The 18,830-nt window shown below is 37.1% G+C and overlaps 1 protein-coding gene across 13 annotated transcripts in view; it reads left to right on the forward strand.

Moving 5' to 3' along the window:
- The window catches only part of RYR2 (ryanodine receptor 2), an 810,976-nt gene that overhangs the window by 698,460 nt on the left and 93,686 nt on the right, over nt 1-18,830 (forward strand). For 7 of the 13 annotated variants that reach the window (XM_060406755.1, XM_060406748.1, XM_060406743.1 and 4 more), the window contains 2 exons: nt 4,125-4,178; nt 5,422-5,445. In XM_060406755.1, the coding sequence (XP_060262738.1) occupies nt 4,125-4,178; nt 5,422-5,445 (78 nt within the window). The remainder of the gene's footprint in view (nt 1-4,124; nt 4,179-5,421; nt 5,446-18,830) is intronic. The other 6 variants (XM_060406744.1, XM_060406749.1, XM_060406752.1 and 3 more) reach the window with 1 other exon arrangement.

The raw sequence follows: 18,830 nt of genomic DNA on the forward strand, positions 1-18,830 counted from the left end.
CTAGAATAATACCATCATAAAGTAAACACTCTTTTGAGTTTCTGGCTAACAAAAACTTTTTCTCTTCTTGCTCTTACTAATTTATTGAAAGGTACACATTAAGTTATACCCAGTGTTTCATTCTTCATTGGTTAAAATGATAAAATGCAATGGTTACTTCGTTATGAAATTTCTCTCTTCTGCCTCATCCAAATCCATCCAAAATGGATTTCAGTTTGAAATTCAACCTGAAAATTTCTTTTTGCATCCTCTGTCTTCTGAGGGGTGACATAATCAGCAAGGCAAGTGAAAAAGATATGCAATGTACTTGTTTTGCAGAATGAAATTTCCAGCAGATGGTGGTGGTGAGAAGTATCCCATGTAAACTTTATGCTTATGAATCCTCATTGCTAGTTTTGAGTTTTGCTCTAGATATCTTCATGGTCTGAAGAAGTATCCTCTACTTTGGTTCTAATTTTTTTCTTCAAATTCTCTGTGTCATGCTTCTGCCCCATTATGTATAGATTTTATTCACTTTTTTTCCTTTCTGGCATACAGTATCACTCTTCCTTGACTAGAAATGATCAGTTTGATCCAGAAAATTGAGTCCTGTATTTTAGGACCATCTAATACAACCTACTGTTTATCTAGCATTATCATATTACATGGATGTAATTTGCTGTTGAAAAACTTATCTCCTATACCTATAAATCTTTCAGTTTCTCTTAAGTACATTAAAAAGGGCTAGACATCTGCTATAGTTTTCTTGTGGCCCCAGCATTTCCCATGCCAATCAGTACAAGTTTAGCTAATGGATTTGTTGAATTCTGTAGTTCAAGCTTAATAGATTTTTTTAAATTATAAATTTTAACCTTTTTAGAAGCAAATCTCACTATATTTTCTTAAGAAAAAAAAAAGGATTGTTTTGAAATACCTGTCAGATAAGAGTCCCAAATTCCTGTATATAAGAGCAAGCACATCTTTTACTAAATGCCAACTTCTCTAAATGTATTCTTCAACTCAAACCTAGTTCATACCCATTGTTTCTGAAGGTAACAAAATACATACAGGAGATGACGTGTTTGAGAAAAGGTACAACTTTATATCCTAAGAGACATTTTGTATTCATATTCTCATTTGCATAAATAGTATTCATGTTTGTTCAGTTCAGTTGCTCAGTTGTGTCTAACTTTGTGACCCCATGGACTGCAGCACGCCAGGCCTCCCTGTCCATCACCAACTCCCGGAGTTCACTCAAACTCATGTCCATTGAGTCGGTGATGCCATCCAACCATCTCACCCTCTGTCGTCCCCTTCTCCTCCCACCTTCTATCTTTCCCAGCATCAGGGTCTTTTCCAATGAGTAAGTTCTTCACATCTGGTGTTCAGAACTTCACATCAAAGTGTTGGAGTTTCAGCCTCAGCATCAGTCCTTCCAATGAACATCCAGGACTGGTCTCCTTTAGGATGAACTGGTTGGATCTCCTTGCAGTCCAAGGGACTCTCAAGAGTCTTCTCCAACACCACAGTTCAAAAGCATCAATTCTTCGGTGCTCAGCTTTCTTTATAGTCCAACTCTCACATCCACACATGACTACTGGAAAAACCATCGCTTTGAGTAGACAGACCTTTGTTGGTGAAGTAATGTCTCTGCTTTTTAACATGCTGTCTAGGTTGGTCATAACTTTTCTTCCAAGGAGCAAGAGTCTTTTAATTTCATGGCTGCAGTCACCATCTGCAGTGATTTTGGAGCCCAGAAAAATAAAGTCTGTCACTGTTTCCGCTGTTTTCCCATCTATTTGCCATGAAGTAATGGGACCAGATGCCATGATCTTAGTTTTCTGAATGTTGAGTTTTAAGCCAACTTCTTCACTCTCCTCTTTCACTTTCATCAAGAGGCTCTTTAGTTCTTCTTTGCTTTCTGCCATAAGGGTGGTGTCATCTGCATATCTGAGGTTACTGATATTTCTCCCGGCACTCTTGATTCCAGCTTGTGCTTCATCCAGTCCAGCGTTTCTCATGATGTACTCTGCATATAGGTTAAATAAGCAGGGTGACAATATTCAGCCTTGACATACTCCTTTTCCTATTTGGAACCAGTCTGTTGTTCCATGTCCAGTTATAACTGTTGATTCCTGACCTGCATACAGATTTCTCAGGAGGCAGATTAAGTGGTCTGGTATTCCTATCTCTTGAAGAATTTTCCACAGTTTGCTGTGATCCACACAGTCAAAGACTTTGGCATAGTTAATAAAGCAGAGGTAAATGTTTTTCTGGAACTCTTTTGCTTTTTTGATCATCCAACAGATGTTGGCAATTTGATCTCTGGTTCCTGTGCCTTTTCTAAATCCAGAGTGAACATCTGGAAGTTCACTGTTCAGGTACTGTTTGAAGCCTGGCTTGGAGAATTTTGAGCATTACTTTGCTAGCATGTGAGATGAGTGTAGTTATGTAGTTTGAGCCTTCTTTGGCATTGCCTTTCTTTGGGATTAGAATGAAAACTGACCTTTTCCAGTCCTGTGGTCGCTGCTGAGTTTTCCAAATTTGCTGGCATATTAGGTGTAGCACTTTCACAGCATCATCTTTTAGGATTTGAAATAGTTCAACTGGAATTCCATCACCTCCACTAGCTTTGTTCATAGTGATGCTTCCTAAGGCTCATTTGTCTTCTTCGCATTCCAGGATGTCTGGCTCTAGGTGAGTGATCACACCATCATGATTATCTAGGTCGTGAAGATCTTTTTCATATAGTTCTTCTGTGTATTCTTGTAACATCTTCTTAATAGCTTCTGCTTCTGTTAGGTGCATACCATTTCTGTCCTTTATTGTGCCCATCTTTGGGCTTCCCTGGTGGCTCAGAGGTTAAAGTGTCTGCCCGCAATGCAGGAGACCTGGGTTCGATCCCTGGGTCGGGAAGATCCCCTGGAGAAGGAAATGGCAACCCACTCCAGTATTCTTGCCTGGAGAATCCCATGGACGGAGGAGCCTGGTGGGCTACAGTCCACGGGGTCGGCAAAGAGTCAGACAGGACTGAGCGACTTCACTTTCACTTTGCATGAAAAGTTCCCAAATATCTCTAATTATCTTAAAGAGATCTCTAGTCCTTCCCATTCTATTGTTTTCCTCTATTTCTTTGCACTGATCACTGAGGAAAGCTTTCTTATCTCTCCTTGCTTTTCTTTGGAACTCTGCATTCAAATGCATATATCTGTCCTTTTTTCCTTTGCCTTTAGCTTCTCTTCTTTTCATAGCTATTTGTAAGTCCTTCTCAGACAACTATTTTCCTTATTTGCATTTCTTTTTCTTGGGGGTGGTCTTGATCACTGCCTCCTGTACAGTGTTAGGAACTTCTGTCCATATGTTAAATCATGTGATCCTGTTAGGAATCTTGTTACTGTTTTTATTATTTCCATTTTAAATGTGAGAAAACAGAGACTCAGAAAGGTTAAGGAATTTGCCCTAGACTTTTGAATTGGGCACTCTGCATCCTCAGGGCATGTTCCTAACCACCTCACAGCTCTTCTTCCTTAGTAACCAGAACTCTCAGCTGTGGGAATGAATTAAGAATATATGCACAGCTCCTTTATTATTTCTGGAAAAATAAAATAATTCAATGGTCAGTTTTATAATTTTTCTGTAAAAGAAGGATATTGCTAGCAGTTGGAATTTTACTTCCTCCTATAGACCAAATATAACAAAACATGAATTTATCAAAAAAGAATAGATTGGAAGATTCACTTTAATTAATAGACACTGCTTTCTGTTAATTTTAATTCATAGCTATTAAATGTTTGTATTAACACATTGTAATGGAAGCATAAAAGAGGAGAAAACAGTGATCTCTTCTAAGGTTTGTAACTTGATTTCAACAAGGAAAATGCATGAATAAGTAGTATGTACAGTATGATACAGACCTCATAAATATCTCTATGATATATATAAAATTGGTAATTTAGTATTTGTGCAGTATAGTTTTCTTTTAGTTCACAAATTCATTGATCATGTCATATAAGCTTATTATGTATAATGAATATATTCAAATAATATTTGTGATTTATTATTCTGTGCTAATTCATTTATATTTTCTGTCTCAGCATATTCTTATCCTGTTGACCTTTTCTCAATTTTTTTTTTACATGTATCAGAGTTGTCATGATGAGGAAGATGATGATGGGGAAGAGGAAGTGAAGAGTTTTGAAGTAAGATGGATCTTTCACTATTTGTCTTTTATCTATGTTGAAACATTGTTTCATAGCTTATAACTGACATTTATGTTTCTTGCTTCATGGCTTATTGCAGCTTATTGTGTCAAGGAACTGCATGTCAGAAGCTGGATGGACAAATTTGAGTCCTAACATTTGCTGAAGTTAAGGCCAAGGAACATAGACTAGTTAAAGAATTAAATAAAGCCCATATGTTCAGGATGAGTGTTCCTGAGAGCCCGTGGAGATGAGGTTGCTTCACATTGTTCTCATCTCGGTGAAGGATGGGGTCTGAAATTTCCAGCAGACATGGGAGAAAAATATTTATGGAAGAGCAACCCAACATCAAGTTTCTAATTAAAGCCTTGGTTTGAATTTTTTTCTGAATCAATGAAGTCCGAAAGATTTGGCCTCTTTTGACTTCTGCCCAATTAGGTCACTCATTCCCTGTACATATGTAAATGGTGGCATACCGTTTGCTTGCATGAGGCAGGATTGCATATTCCTAGAATTATGTTCTATTATATGATTATTCCCTCAAACCTTCTCAGCTTTTAAATTTCCTTATAATTTGAAATATTGCTAAATATTCTTTAGCCAAAAGAAAGCAAATATTATTTCCTCTCTTGGCTTAGGCTGCACTTTTTTTTAATATATATATCTAAGAAAGACTAGCTGTTGCTAACTACCTCTATCCTTATTTATTGTTTTTTTTTTTAATTTTCAGAAAGAAATTAAATGAAATAGATTAGACTCTTTTTTTTTTCTTTCCTGCTTTTAATTTACATGTCTGCTTTGAGCTGAAAGTTTGGAAATACATTAGTAGCCAGCTGTAAGTCTTTAATTAAAGTGGACCCACAAAAAACGTGTAGGTGAAGAGTAGATACTGAATAGGACCCCTTTCTGGAACAACTTAAAGAGAGCGTCCCTGTGGCATTGTGTCCCTGAAGTCATTGTGTAAAAAAAAAAAGCCGGAACAGGCTAATTTGAGAATAACCCATGACTATTGCTGGCTGATAAAAAAAAATCCCTTAAGATTCATTTCCTGGATAACACTATAATCTTTTCTAATGTATGTGTGTTCTAGTCTCCATAAGATAAGAAAGTGAGCTAAGTTAGAATGAGCTGTGAGCGGCAAGTCATACTATTTTTCTGAAGTGCACACCATATATACTCTATCGGTTGTCTTCCGAGCAATTGTTTATTGCGATTTTGCTTCTTGTCCTCATCCTTCCTTAAGGTCACAGGATCCCAACGCAGCAAGGTAAAACTATATATATATGTGTGTATTTGTCTGGGTCTGAGTTTCAGTTTCTTGTGACATTTACCTTTGTTAGACCCAACATCTTGGATTCTTTTGTTTAAAAAAAAAAAAGATCTTACAATCTTTGTACCAAGTTTGTAGCTCCAGTGCAGTTGGTCTCTTCAGTATCCCTTCCTTGACATAAGTTTATTCTTCTTGCAATTTAAATGACGCATAATTTGACATTTTATCCTCCATGTTGCATTTGAACTGAGTACTGTGCTGAGATGAAAAAGTCTACCCTTTAGGTGATTAAATTTTAGCTGGTGACTTTTCATTGTTAACATTTCATGCCTTATCCCTCTTGAGAGTTTTTATACTGGTCTCATTTCTAGAAAAGAGATATGATATATGGTATAGCTGGTGGAATTAGAAATAATCTTCTTTTCCTTTGTGCTAGAAATACCTTCAACTGGTAATTAGAGAGGATATTCCATGATTTCAGTGTTGATTTAGTATTTCTTATAGGGAAGAGCTAGATGACCTTTTCTATCTCTGAATATTCTAAAGAGCTAAGTGTGTGGAAAGTTTGCTAAGAGAAAATACTTTAGAATCACACAAATTTGCCTTTCATTTGAACCCTGTTAAGCTTACATTTTATTTTCGTAAGACTGTTTAGTCAGAAAATTGGTCATGCTGCTGCTGCTGCTGCTAAGTCGCATCAGTCGTGTCTAACTCTGTGCGACCCCATAGACAGCAGCCCAACAGGCTCCTCTGTGCCTGGGATTCTCCAGGCAAGAATACTGGAGTGGGTTGCCATTTCCTTCTCCAATGCATGAAAGTGAAAAGTGAAAATGAAGTCGCTCAGTCTTGTCCGACTCTTAGCGACCCCATGGACTGTAGCCTACCAGGTACCTCTGTCCTTGGGATTCTCCAGGCAAGAGTACTGGAGTGGGTTGCCATTGCCTTCTCCGAAAATCAGTCATAAACATCCCCAAAATAAAATGCCTATAATGACTTTAGTTAAAGAAAAGAAAAAAAAAAAAACTTTTCTGAGTGTAGAGTATCCTTTTTTGCCTTCTGTTTTATAAAGTGAACTATTGCTGTTAAAGTGAATTTAAAATGTCATAAAGAATCTACTTTTAAGAAACAAATTATAATGTTTTTTACTCACATATTTGGAGAAATATATTTTTCTTATATCTTTTTAAAATTTGACTTCATGCAGATGCTACTAGATTTAGCTCCAATCAGATGGATATAATTCAATGGCATATAATATGCATAAAATTTATAAATTATAATTATCAGTAGGTATAATGAATATAATCCTGATTTGGTGGATTTTTATAGTTTTATCACTGATGAGCTCAGATAGAATTCCTGTGGCTTGTTGAGGGTTGGAAAATATGAAGGGACCTCCTAACATTCTCCAAAGATTTGACTTCGTTAGACACCATTGCAGTTCATGCCGCAGAGTATATGTTGACATCCATGGAATGGGGGTGGATAAGGAAGGCTGTGATAAGAAAGTGTTGCTGGTTAAGAAAACCATTTTACTCTGAAGAGGAATGTAGTTTCAGGAAGAACTAAAGGCAAATACAATTTGGTAAATAGGATCGAATTTGCTGACATTAGAAAGGTTCCCTATCCAGAAAAAAAAAGTATGGAAATAACTAGTAGTGGAATCTTAGCATTTAGAGTGTAGGATTCAGGTCATACTGAGAACAGGAAATCAGGAGACTGTGGAACCCCACCTGGGAGAATGGGCTGCAGGCCATGGATTTAGGATGTTGGGAGAGAAGCTCACATGGTGGTGAAACCTGGTAATTAATCCCCCCAGAGGGGCTAGAGGCCACCAGATATGACTGTCTGAGCAGGAGAGGAGTTTAAAGTTACTAATGGTTGCCCTTTATTCATATACATAACACAATAGACAAGATTTGGAAACTTTCACTTCTTAACCAGTGCTTTACTCATTCTTCATGTAATTTTGTACTGTAACTAATCATTTATGCCTAATAGGTGTAACAATCTATTTGTAAAATATATACTATGTAAGTAAACAACCTGAACTCTTCCCAAGTTGAAAAAAGAGAACCATGGTTTTCAGAGAGTTGACAGAGTCAGCAACCTATGAAGATAATTTTGTCTGAAATTGGCTCTCTGATACCAATAACACAACTGAAAAAATTTGGCCAGACAACTGAATTACTACTTTCTCTTTATAAATTTAGTAACGTACTAGACTTTGAGATGTCTGGTTGGCTAACATCATTTAGCTATAGTCTGATAGTGGAATTTTTCATCTAAGTTTTAATGAATTTGAAAGGTCATTTGGTAGTTTCAGTAATTCTTTAAACAAATTATATTAAATAAATTTGGGAATAACATAGTGTGTGTGATTATTGAATCTTATCCCAATAACTGGCTGATTATTAATATTTGCTGTACTTTCTACTTAAATTCTCTGTCTATAAAGATACTGAGAAGAAGAAAGAAGTAGATTAAAAAGGTAGCATTATAAGGAAAATTTCCATGAGGAATAAAGTAAACTAAATAAAGCTCAAGAAATATAGAAAACAAGGAGTAGAGGCTAAAGTGCCTGGTATTAGCCAGCCCTTTTCTTCTGTCACATGTGTGTTTTACTGATGAGATTCTGTTAAAACTTGCCTGATTTAAGTTGATAATTTAATTCCCAGCTTAATCTGTAATATATGTATATTTACTTACAACTACTTATTGAAAGTTATATTGCATAATTAGTAGTTATATATTTATTTGACTTCAGGCTACTTTAATATTAAAACTATAAAAAGGATAGTTAAATCTTATAAAGAAGCCAGTATTAACTGAAAGGAAAGAAATGTTTTAGCAGTGACCCAGAGTGTAAATTACTACAGTCCAGTGCTTTTCTGGCCTTTGCATTTTTCATAAGCAAAACACATAATAACAAGAAATAAATCATAATGTTTCAAGTCAAGTAACTTTTCTGAGCATGACATGTTTTTCTCACCCAGAACAACAAAAGCAGACCACATTTTTAAATTAAGATTTTTCAAAACATACAGAAACATTGTTCCAATGCTTACTTCTCCTAGTACCATTCTTTCAAATCTGAGGGTGCAGTGTTCAGTGATAATTCAATGAAAGCATTTCTGTGGAATGTTAAGTGCTGTAATATAGATTTATTACTTATGGAAAACCCTAAATTAATGACAGTGAAGCTGAAGTAATCTAGAGGAATGGACCATTAACTCGCTTTCTAGACCATCTTTCTCAAGTACAATATTAAGCAAGTTGCATCATGCTTTGGCAAATGCCCAATTTCTACTTCACAGATGAATTCTCTGGTGAGTCCCCGAGGTCCTATTATTCTGTACTATTGATTAAGGAGAATTCCTTCTGTCTTCAGTGCCAAATATGGCTGTGGCAGAGTTGATATTCTGTAATAAAAATTTAGATTAATCTGTGTTTCTCCCTGATGGGCCTCAGACATAACTAAAGTGACATCATACCCGCCCAATACTTAGAGCAATACCCAGCTCACATTCCAAAGAATGTTTGATTACATGTGGAGGAATCAATTTAAGTCTAAAATGTTTTAAGGACTGATGTTTTATAGCTAAACACCATGATAAAAACACTTTTTTTTTTTTGGTAATGAATTGACTATAAGATGTTCCCTTTCCAATAGCTACTCATAATTTGATCTCTGAAGGGCTTATTTACTTCTGTTTATAAGAGCACAGTAATTTAAATTATAATAACTTCATGAATCTTAACCAAAGAGAAGCACTAAATATTTAAAAACTGAGATACATCTATGGTTATAAAACATGGAAATAATTATCTCTTTTATTAAGAAAGTGTATACTTCTTTAGTTTCTTCCTCAGAAGCTCTGTGGCATCGACATACAGACTCTATAGAGTGTTGAGTTGCTGTCATCCTGTTGAATGATTGAAGGGGAAGGGGGAAGGACTTTTCATGGCCAGTGTTCTCTAATACTCATGCTTATTGTTGCAATCTGCCAACTCCATTTTTATATACTGAAATTGTTGATCTCAAGTAGCACCCTCCCATCTTAGCCCAGGCTCTGTAGAGAACAGAGCAGAGAGGTTATTTGCTAGCACTTTGTTGGAGTTGCTACTGTCTTAGGGAAGTAAGAGTGAGGAAAGAGAGGACTGATCCTTGGAGGCAGAGAGAGCACAGTAATGCATTCGTGAGCTGACTGGCTAACCACAGCAAACCAGCAGTATAGCTGTTTGCCTGGTTGTGTTAGATGGCCCCGAAGAAGCCATATGGCTCATGGAATGGTACTTCCTGGGGAAAGGGGGGCACTTCTGGTCACCGGGTGTTAATTTGTTCATATATCTGCTGATATTAGTCAGCTCTTCCAGAAGGCAGACCCCTGGGGAAACCAGAACCAACTTGGGTTCAGCCTCTTGAATGTCCAGGCACTGCTGTCTCTCCATTTCCATCAGTATGGGGTCTCCTTAGACAGTGGTCATGGTGCTAAGAGTTAGCTTTCATAACCAAATAACTGGTACAAACCGTCTCTAGGGCCACTGTACTTCAGAAGCAAGACATGTTGCTAAGACTTAGAGAGAAGGGGGTTTAGGGTAGGCTAGAGTACTGGTCCTGATACAAGGAAGATTCCCCCAAAGTACAGTCCTCCATATTGTATATAGTAATTTATACACACAAATGTGTGGCCCTAAATAGCATATGATATGTAGACAACACATATTCAAACATTAATTGTGCATCTGATTGTGCATTTGATATGCACAATAATTTGACTTCATGTGCTATTGTTTTTAAAAATAATCCCAGTTGAGACTGACATGTGTACACCGCTATATTTAAAATAGATAACCAACGAGGACCTACTATACAGCACAGGGAACTCTGCTCAATATTCTGTAATAACCTAAATGAAAAAAAGAATTTTAAAAAGAATAGGTAATGTATAACTGAATCACTTTGCTGTATACCTGAAACTAACACAACATCATTAATCAACTATGCTCTAATATCAAATAAAAATAAAATAATAATAATAGTAATCTCAGTTGAAGCTTATGTTTGACCACATTATGTACAGGAAATGAGATACAGCAGAATCATTAAGAACATAGACACTTGAATGGACCACCTGTGTTTGAATCCCAGCTCCACCTTACGGATATGTAATCTTAAGTCTCAATTTGCCTATCTGTAAAATGGAGCTAATTAGGTCTCTATTTCATAGGATTGTGACGAGGGTTAAATTAATTTATATACATATATGTATGTATCAGTTCAGTTCAGTTCAGTCACTCAGTCGTGTCCGACTCTTTGCGACCCCATGAATTGCAGCACGCCAGGCTTCCCTGTCCATCACCAACTCCCAGAGTTCACTCAGATTCACGTCCATCGAGTCAGTGATGCCATCCAGCCATCTCATCCTCTGTCGTCCCCTTCTCCTCCTGCCCCCAATCCCTCCCAGCATCAGAGTCATATATATTCCACTCAGAACATTGCATATCACATAGCAAGCTCTAAGTATTTGCTATTATCATTATATTTAATCAATTTCCCTTCTTTGCTAAAATCAAGTCAGAGAAGTCCACAGAGGAAATTTTTCAGCATAGTGAGCACAGAACCTCACAAGGTAGGAAATCTGGGTTCTCACCTGGGTGCTAACCGGATGACCTCCAGCAGGTCATTTGATTGCCCGGTACCTCAGCATTTTCATCTTTGGACTGAAAGCTTTGAGCTGTTTTCTCAGGGGTAATATCCACCTTTAAAACTGTCTGATTTGCTGGTTTTGCAGTTCTTTTTCATTTTTCAGGACAATTTCAAAACTCTTATAGATTTCTAGGTGCATAAATAACAATTAGAAGCGTGCAAATTTTAATTATTTTTCCTCTGATCTTTTTCTGAAGGAATGAAAAAGAAAAACTCCATTTTTTTTAGTGTAGGGATTTCACAATAAAAATGATTTATAGAAAATGTCTAGCTTCTGTACATGTATATGTATCTCTATCACTTCCTTGCTTGTTATTTAAAATATCACACAATTATACATAATACAGTTAGATAAAGGAAAAAAATGTATTGGGAGATGGAAAGCATTTAGGGGTCTTCCAAGAATGAGAGTAATCCAGAAGTTCATGCCACAATGTTGCTAATTTGCTGCAGGTTGTTAGTACTACTGATTCCAGGGTTTCTAGGTGTCAACATAAAACCATATAAATGTAAAAATTTGCTATATCAATAAAATACAGAGACAATCTTCTTGTTTCAGGAGAAAAAAGAATACCTGAAGCATTTTTCTTCCTGGGGATCTTTGTGGGAATAACAATGTGTGATATAATGAAAAAGGTCCTTGGTAATTCAGTAAATGTAATTATTTGAGAATTAATACAATAAAGTCCAGGTGTATAGATGCCATCATGGGATAGTTTTATGTAGAATAAGCACCAGGTGTCTTGAAGAATGGAAGGTCTGTGAATCCTCAAGACAGTCTCAAGCTAAACAGGGAACACCTGGAAGGGAATTTGAGACTGTGTCAAGTACTTAAAGTGCAGTTAAGAGTTAGTCTGGGGTGGGATTAATAACCATCTGTGAAAACTTAGAATTGTAAATATTAGTACTTGAACTACTAGAATCAGGAGAGCTCAAAATCCAAATAATGAGTTGTTGTGATCATTCTATGATACAATTTCTTCTAACTGCTTCTTCTCTCTAATTATTCCAACCTCTGGCACCTTCTCATCTAACCATTCCTTCCCGTGATTGGAGGTCATATTGTTGTTCAGTTGCCAAGTTGTGTCCAACTCTTTGTGACCCCGTGGACTGCAGCACGCTAGGCTTCCCTGTCCTTCACCACCTCCCCAGATTTGCCCAAGTTCATGTCCATTGAATCAGTGATGTCATCCAACTGTCTCATCCTCTGTCACCCTCTTCTCCCTCTGCCTTCAGTCTTTCCCAGCATCAGGGTCTTTTCCAATGGGTCAGCTGTTTGCATTTATGGGAGATCATAAATCACCTTATTGTCCTTATTCTCTCCTTTGTCAGACTATCTTAGTAGACTGCATAGGCACTTATTCTCTGTAGTCAAGGCAGTATCCAGTGCTTTTAAGGCTTAAGCAAATAGGTAGATGAAGCCTGTTTTAAGTCAACATTGTACTCAGGACAAACTACATGCCCTCTAATGATAAATCAGCGTAACATTGCTAATTTGATAACCTCTGATTTTAGAGTTACTCATTCTTTCCTTTCATTTTATGCTTGGTTACTGGAGCTTTTTGTTGCATATTATAAATTTGTCAATAGGATCTTGAATTAGAAAATCATTTTAACTCAGCTGGGTTTATTGCTTTAGCATAGTAGTAAAAGTCACTCAGTCATGTCCAACTCTTTGTGACCTGATGGACTAGACAGTCCATGGAATTCTCCAGGCCAGAATACTGGAGTGGGTAGCCTTTCCCTTCTCCAGGGTATCTTCCCAACCCAGGGATGGAATACAGGCCTCCTGCATTGTAGGCAGATTCTTTACCAGCTGAGCCACCAGGGAAGCCCAAGAATACTGGAGTGGGTAGCCTATCCCTTCTCCAGCCTTATCTTCCCAACCCAGGAATCCAACCGAGGTCTTCTGCATTGCAGGCAGATTCTTTACCAACTGAGCCCGGCATAGTATTCAGTTCAGTCGTTCAGTCGTGTCTGACTCTTAGTGACCCCATAGACTGCAGCATGCCAGGCTTCCCTGTCCATAACTAGCTCTTGAAGTTTACTCAAACTCATCTCCATTGAGTTGGTGATGCCATCCAACCATCTCATCCTCTGTCGTCCCCTTCTCTCGCCTTCAGTCTTTCCCAGCATCAGGGTCTTTTCAAATAAATCAGCTCTTCACATCAGGTGGCCAAAGTACTGGAGTTCCAGTGAACATTCAGGACTGATTTCCTTTAGGATGGACTGGGTGGATCTCCTTGCAGTCCAAGGGACTCTCAAGAGTCTTCTCCAACACCACAGTTCAAAAGCATCAATTCTTCGGCGCTCAGCTTTCTTCACAGTCCAACTCTCACATCCATACATGACTGCTGGAAAAACCATCGCTTTGAGTAGACAGACCTTTGTTGGCAAAGTAATGTCTCTGCTTTTTAACATGCTGTCTAGGTTGGTCATAACTTTTCGTCCAAGAAGCAAGCGTCTTTTTATTTCATGGCTGCAGCCACAATCTGTAGTGATTGTGGAGCCCAAAAAGATAAAGTCTGCCACTGTTTCCCCTGTTGCTCTATTTGCCATGAACTGATGGGACCAGGTGCCATGATCTTCGTTTTCTGAATGTTGAGTTTTAAGCCAACTTCTTCACTCTCCTTTTTTCGTTTCATCAAGAGACTCTTTCATTCTTCTTCACTTTCTGCCATAAGGGTGGTGTCATCTGCATATCTGAGGTTATTGATATTTCTCCTGGCAATCTTGATACCAGCTGTGCTTCCTCCAGCCCAGCGTTTCTCATGATGTACTCTGCATATAAGTTAAATAAGCAAGGTGACAATATACAGCCTTGACATACTCCTTTTCCTATTTGGAACCAGTCTGTTGTTCCATATCCAGTTCTAACTGTTGCTTCCTAACCTGCGTACAGATTTCTCAAGAGGCAGGTCCAGTGGTCTGATATTCCCATCTCTTTCAGAATTTTCTGCAGTTTATTGTGATGCACACAGCCAGGGATTTTGGCATAGTCAATGAAGCAGCAGTAGATGTTTTTCTGGAACTCTCTTGCTTTTTTAATGATCTAGCAGATGTTGGCAATTTGATCTCTGGTTCCTCTGCCTTTTCTAAAACCAGCTTGAACATCTGGAAGTTCAAGGTAGTATTAATTAGTTCTCAATATGCCAAATCTAGTGAAAATGATACTCTAACAAATGCAAGTATATCTGATACAGGAAGAAGAAAAACATAAAGTCTGACTTTCAGAGCCTCCAACACATTATCTGAACTAAATTTCTCTGGTTTAGTGATTTTGTGATCGCTGATCGTATATTAGTAAATTTTTGGCATTTAAACAAAGTTTATTTTGGGTAAAGACACTTTTTTTAATTAAAGAGAACATTACAAACTGTTACCATCCTATTGAGAACAACTCTGGAAGATGATTGTACCATTTGATAGTTCAGCAACAAAGAGGATGTGTAGTACAGGGAAAAAATTAAGCTGCTAAATGAATTAAAAACTACAATTTGAGAATTATTCTTTTTTTGTGTGTGTATCATTCAGCTTCATAGACCATGTGCTAAAAGGAAACTAAAGTTTTCACATGTTACTAACTTAGTAGCTCTTCAGATGAAAGGAAATGTTTGTTAAGTTTCAGATTAATTTTGCATACTAAATGATATCACATTATTCAGTTCCATCATTCATTTATGCATTCTTGAACATCTTTAATGTGCAGGGAGCTACTGGCTATACAGTGTATGTGTACTGGTTCGTGTTGAATATAAAGAAGCAAGCAGTGATCCTTTTCCTCATGAAACTTTACTTCTAGAAACCTCCATGTACATTTGGTTTTTTAAAAAGTTAAAATTTAAAAATTTGAGGAACCATCCATTGTTGAGTAAAATTATAATCTTATAAGTATTTCCCTAGCACTGGGAGTCATCCATATATGAATATGGCTAATCCATAGTTTTGGAAGCTGGAATACAGAACAGAATTAGATGAATCTCTGGAAATGTGACTGTTATCTATCACTTTTGTTTTTTCGTTAGTCTGAGTTGGCCTGTTTATGTTGTAAACCAAACTGTTAGTACTATTTCACTGCCTTTCAATTTTGTCTTCTTAGTTATTTAATTAAATCTTCTATATTTTGATGTTCTTGAAATACTAAGTCTTGACATCACCTTGTAGATTATGACTACATTTAAGATGCCAGATAAGATGATTTAGTATTGACTTGTACCAGTACTACATTAAGACTTTTTTAGAGAGGGTTCATCTCCTGGAAATTTCTCTTCACTTGTAATCAGCTTTCACATTCAGTTTAAGAGGAAAACATGAAAACCTTTTCACCAGTTGCTGAAGACTTGAATATGCAACAAAATGCAAGTCAGTAGCATGCGTAGGCTATAGAATTGTTGTCCTCAAACTGTGATGTTCCAAATGTCCATGATATCAGGAGGGTCCTTCAGAAATAGTGTGAATTTCTTTGCTGTCATCATATTTTCATCTCTATTTTGGGGATAAACTGTTTTCTCCATCAAGAAACAAGGGACGGTATAATTTATTCTTATCTCAATATTTTTTCTCATATAAGGCAAATTTCTGAAGAATCAAATGGCTTTTTTTTCTTCAGATCTTTCTCCTTCCTTCCTTCCTCCCTCCCTCCCTTCCATCAAGTGCTAAAGACTTGAGCCACTCTTAGACAAAGTGGAGGATTATTAGCAATTTTATTACAGACTTCAGTTATATTAGAAGCAAATCATGATGTTGAATGCTTCCATTCAATGACTGTGATTTTATCATAGGTCTGAGATATGATCACCCTTGACCTTGAAAGACTCATATCAATCTTATTTAGGAAACAGATGATAATACTTGGTTGCTTTTGGTGATCAGCACTTTTCGCCTAAGGGAAACTTCAAATTGTAGAGCTGTTCCTGTTAATTTTTTTTTCCCCTTAACCTTTCTTTGTGACCTTGGAATAATTTAAAGACTGAAACTACAGGTTGAAGGTATAGTGCATGTATAACACCCTTAGGCAGTTCAAATGGAATTTGAAGTGGAAAGGGACAAGGAACCCTACTTTTTAAGGGTTCCTTGGAGATAGACCTTTTAAAAGTATCTTACTTGGGGAAATGCTATAGTAAATACGTGCTGTTTTCCCCAAGTAAGATACTTTTAAAAGATCTGTCTCCAGTATGCTTAGAAAAGCCAATCTGAAGTACATATAAAATGGAAGATTTTTTCCACATAGTCCATTATTTTATTGCATGAAAACTTTCTATTTTCCCTTTTAAAGTTTTTTTTTTAAATGTCGTGATCAAATTTCTAATGAGGAGATTAAATTATACATCCAGAGTTCAGTTCAGTTCAGTCGCTCAGTCATGTCCAACTCTTTGCGACCCCATGAGTGCAGCACTCCAGGCTTCCTTGTCCATCACCAACTCCTGGAGCTTTATATACCCAGAAGCAATCCTCAAAGGACAACAAAGTACAAAAATAAATAATATTAAAGACATTCTGAAGAGAGAGCTTCCAATTCAATCTAACAGTTCAGTTCAGTTCAGTCGCTTAGTCGTATCCGACTCTTTGCGACCCCATGAATCGCAGCACGCCTTCAAATGGTGGTCGATCCCTCTTTATGAAATAGTTTTCCCACTTCTAGGTCAGCATATCTTTTTTGCTCAACATTTTTTTTTTTCAAATGAGTCTCATCATCTCCCCCAAAGTATTATTATTGGATTTTATATATTATGTGAGAAAAATGAGTAATCTTTGCTCAGGGAGTTAAGTTTGTAAAGAAGGCCATTTGATACCTTGTCTTTCTTGGTGCTTGTGAGGTCTATCCATCATGAGTGATTTCAGTTACTGAAGAGGATGTTGTGACTTTAGAATCTATTGTGCAAGTGGCCCTGGCAGATCTTTGAGTTGGTCTAGCTACTTTTGGAGCACCAATGGCCTGTGTTTTTTGTTACTGTGTTTCCTCAAGAATATACAGCATGCTGGCATCTGCCATCTTCTTGGATGTCTTGATGACTATCTATCTTTGTATGTTCTACTGAGTCGATAGAAGAATCACTCTTTCTAGCTCCCTTGCTTCTTTAGTTGATAAAAATTGTAGTGCAGTTCCTTAAGCCAATAATTTCTTATCATTGTTTTACGGGCAAAGTCTTTCACAAAGGGAAAACTGGGAAGTAAAAGTTCCATAAATAGCTCTGGCAATGGGAGGAAAGTCAAAGATTGTTGGGTCTAAAAGGAAGAATCAAATGTTGCTCACTAATTTTATAAAACACCTGAAGAGCAGACAAAAGGGTCTTCTTTCAGTTTTTCTCAAACTGTGTTGTAATGACAGTATGATTTTGTGTGTCTGTGTGGTTTTGTTTTCGTTTTGTTTTTGACTTCACAGGAAGAGGTTTAAACATGAAGGCAAACCTTTTAGATGTTAGCATGGCTACATATAAAGCAAAGCTGCCTTTTTTTTTTCTTTTCTCTGCTTCCATTTAGGCCTATCACATAATTTAAGAAAAAATAAAATTTAATCACAGGAGCTCTTATATAGTGTGAAAAAAACCCTGATCAATTTTGTTTTCGCAGCACGATATTATCAAAGATTTAAGAGACAAATTTGCCAGCCTCGGCGAGAACTCTCTGGTAACAGCATAAATGTCTGTGTTGGTTGCTTTTGATTTAAAGGTTTCTTTTTTCATTTGTTTGAGCCCATTTCTTCCCCCCCTCCTTTTAGTTTACTTTCTTTTTCATATTCTGTAACTAGCAAGCCTTCATTTTTTAAACCTCTTCCATCTTCCAGTGTCTATTTTCCGTACTTTGGATGGAAAGTTTACGGCAGCAAAGCTGTCACTCTGGCTACTTCTGCTGCAGCTCTTCCTGCTCTTAGGTCATATATGTTTTGGCCGTTGTGTTTATGGACATGATACTAATTGACTGTTTCATGTCCCATTGACTAAGCTTCTCTACCACGCCATTTGATGGACGCGCTGTCATAGGGCTCTATGCAACTTTCATTCTGCAACTTATACTGCTTGGTTCCGTCTCAATTCTCCAGCGAACTGAATAGCTCAAGTGAATGATCCTACCAGTCTTGAACTTGCTGTGCCTTTATATTTTATTTTGATTTCCTTCTGTATATTTTCAGTGGTAGTTTGAGTAGAAAAGAATAATCTCCAGCCATTGCTCTAGCAGTACCATGCAGCATCGTTTGTTACCACCTGAGAATACAAAATATAAAGGCACATTGCTTCTTTTATTCTTTGGGGGGAACTGGGGAGATCTGTTATCATAAGTTCACTACTTAGTTGAAGCCTACCTTTTTATCCATATCAGCTTTCAATTTTGCTTAAACTCTAACATGTCCTCAGTTGATGTTTTTCTGTCACTCAGTGATAACTTGCAACTCAAGCCATTTGCTGAGCAGTATCAAGTTATGGCCATGACTTGGGAGATGATTAAAAACTGATGCACAAATGTATCATTCAGAAAGTGCAAGTGTAACGATGAAGTATAGTACTTCAAAAGTATGATACAGGCTTTGGACTAATCCAGTCATTAAAATTAAGAAAATTCATCCTGATAAACAAGTACCAAAAGTCTATCACAAGAAATATAAAGGGAAAAAATCAAGAGCTGACTATGTTAACATCTGTTGAATAACATTGTTGGTGTTGAAATGGTCCATAAT

The sequence above is a fragment of the Ovis aries genome, chromosome 25, assembly GCF_016772045.2.
Source record: "Ovis aries strain OAR_USU_Benz2616 breed Rambouillet chromosome 25, ARS-UI_Ramb_v3.0, whole genome shotgun sequence".
Taxonomy (NCBI): domain Eukaryota; kingdom Metazoa; phylum Chordata; class Mammalia; order Artiodactyla; family Bovidae; genus Ovis; species Ovis aries.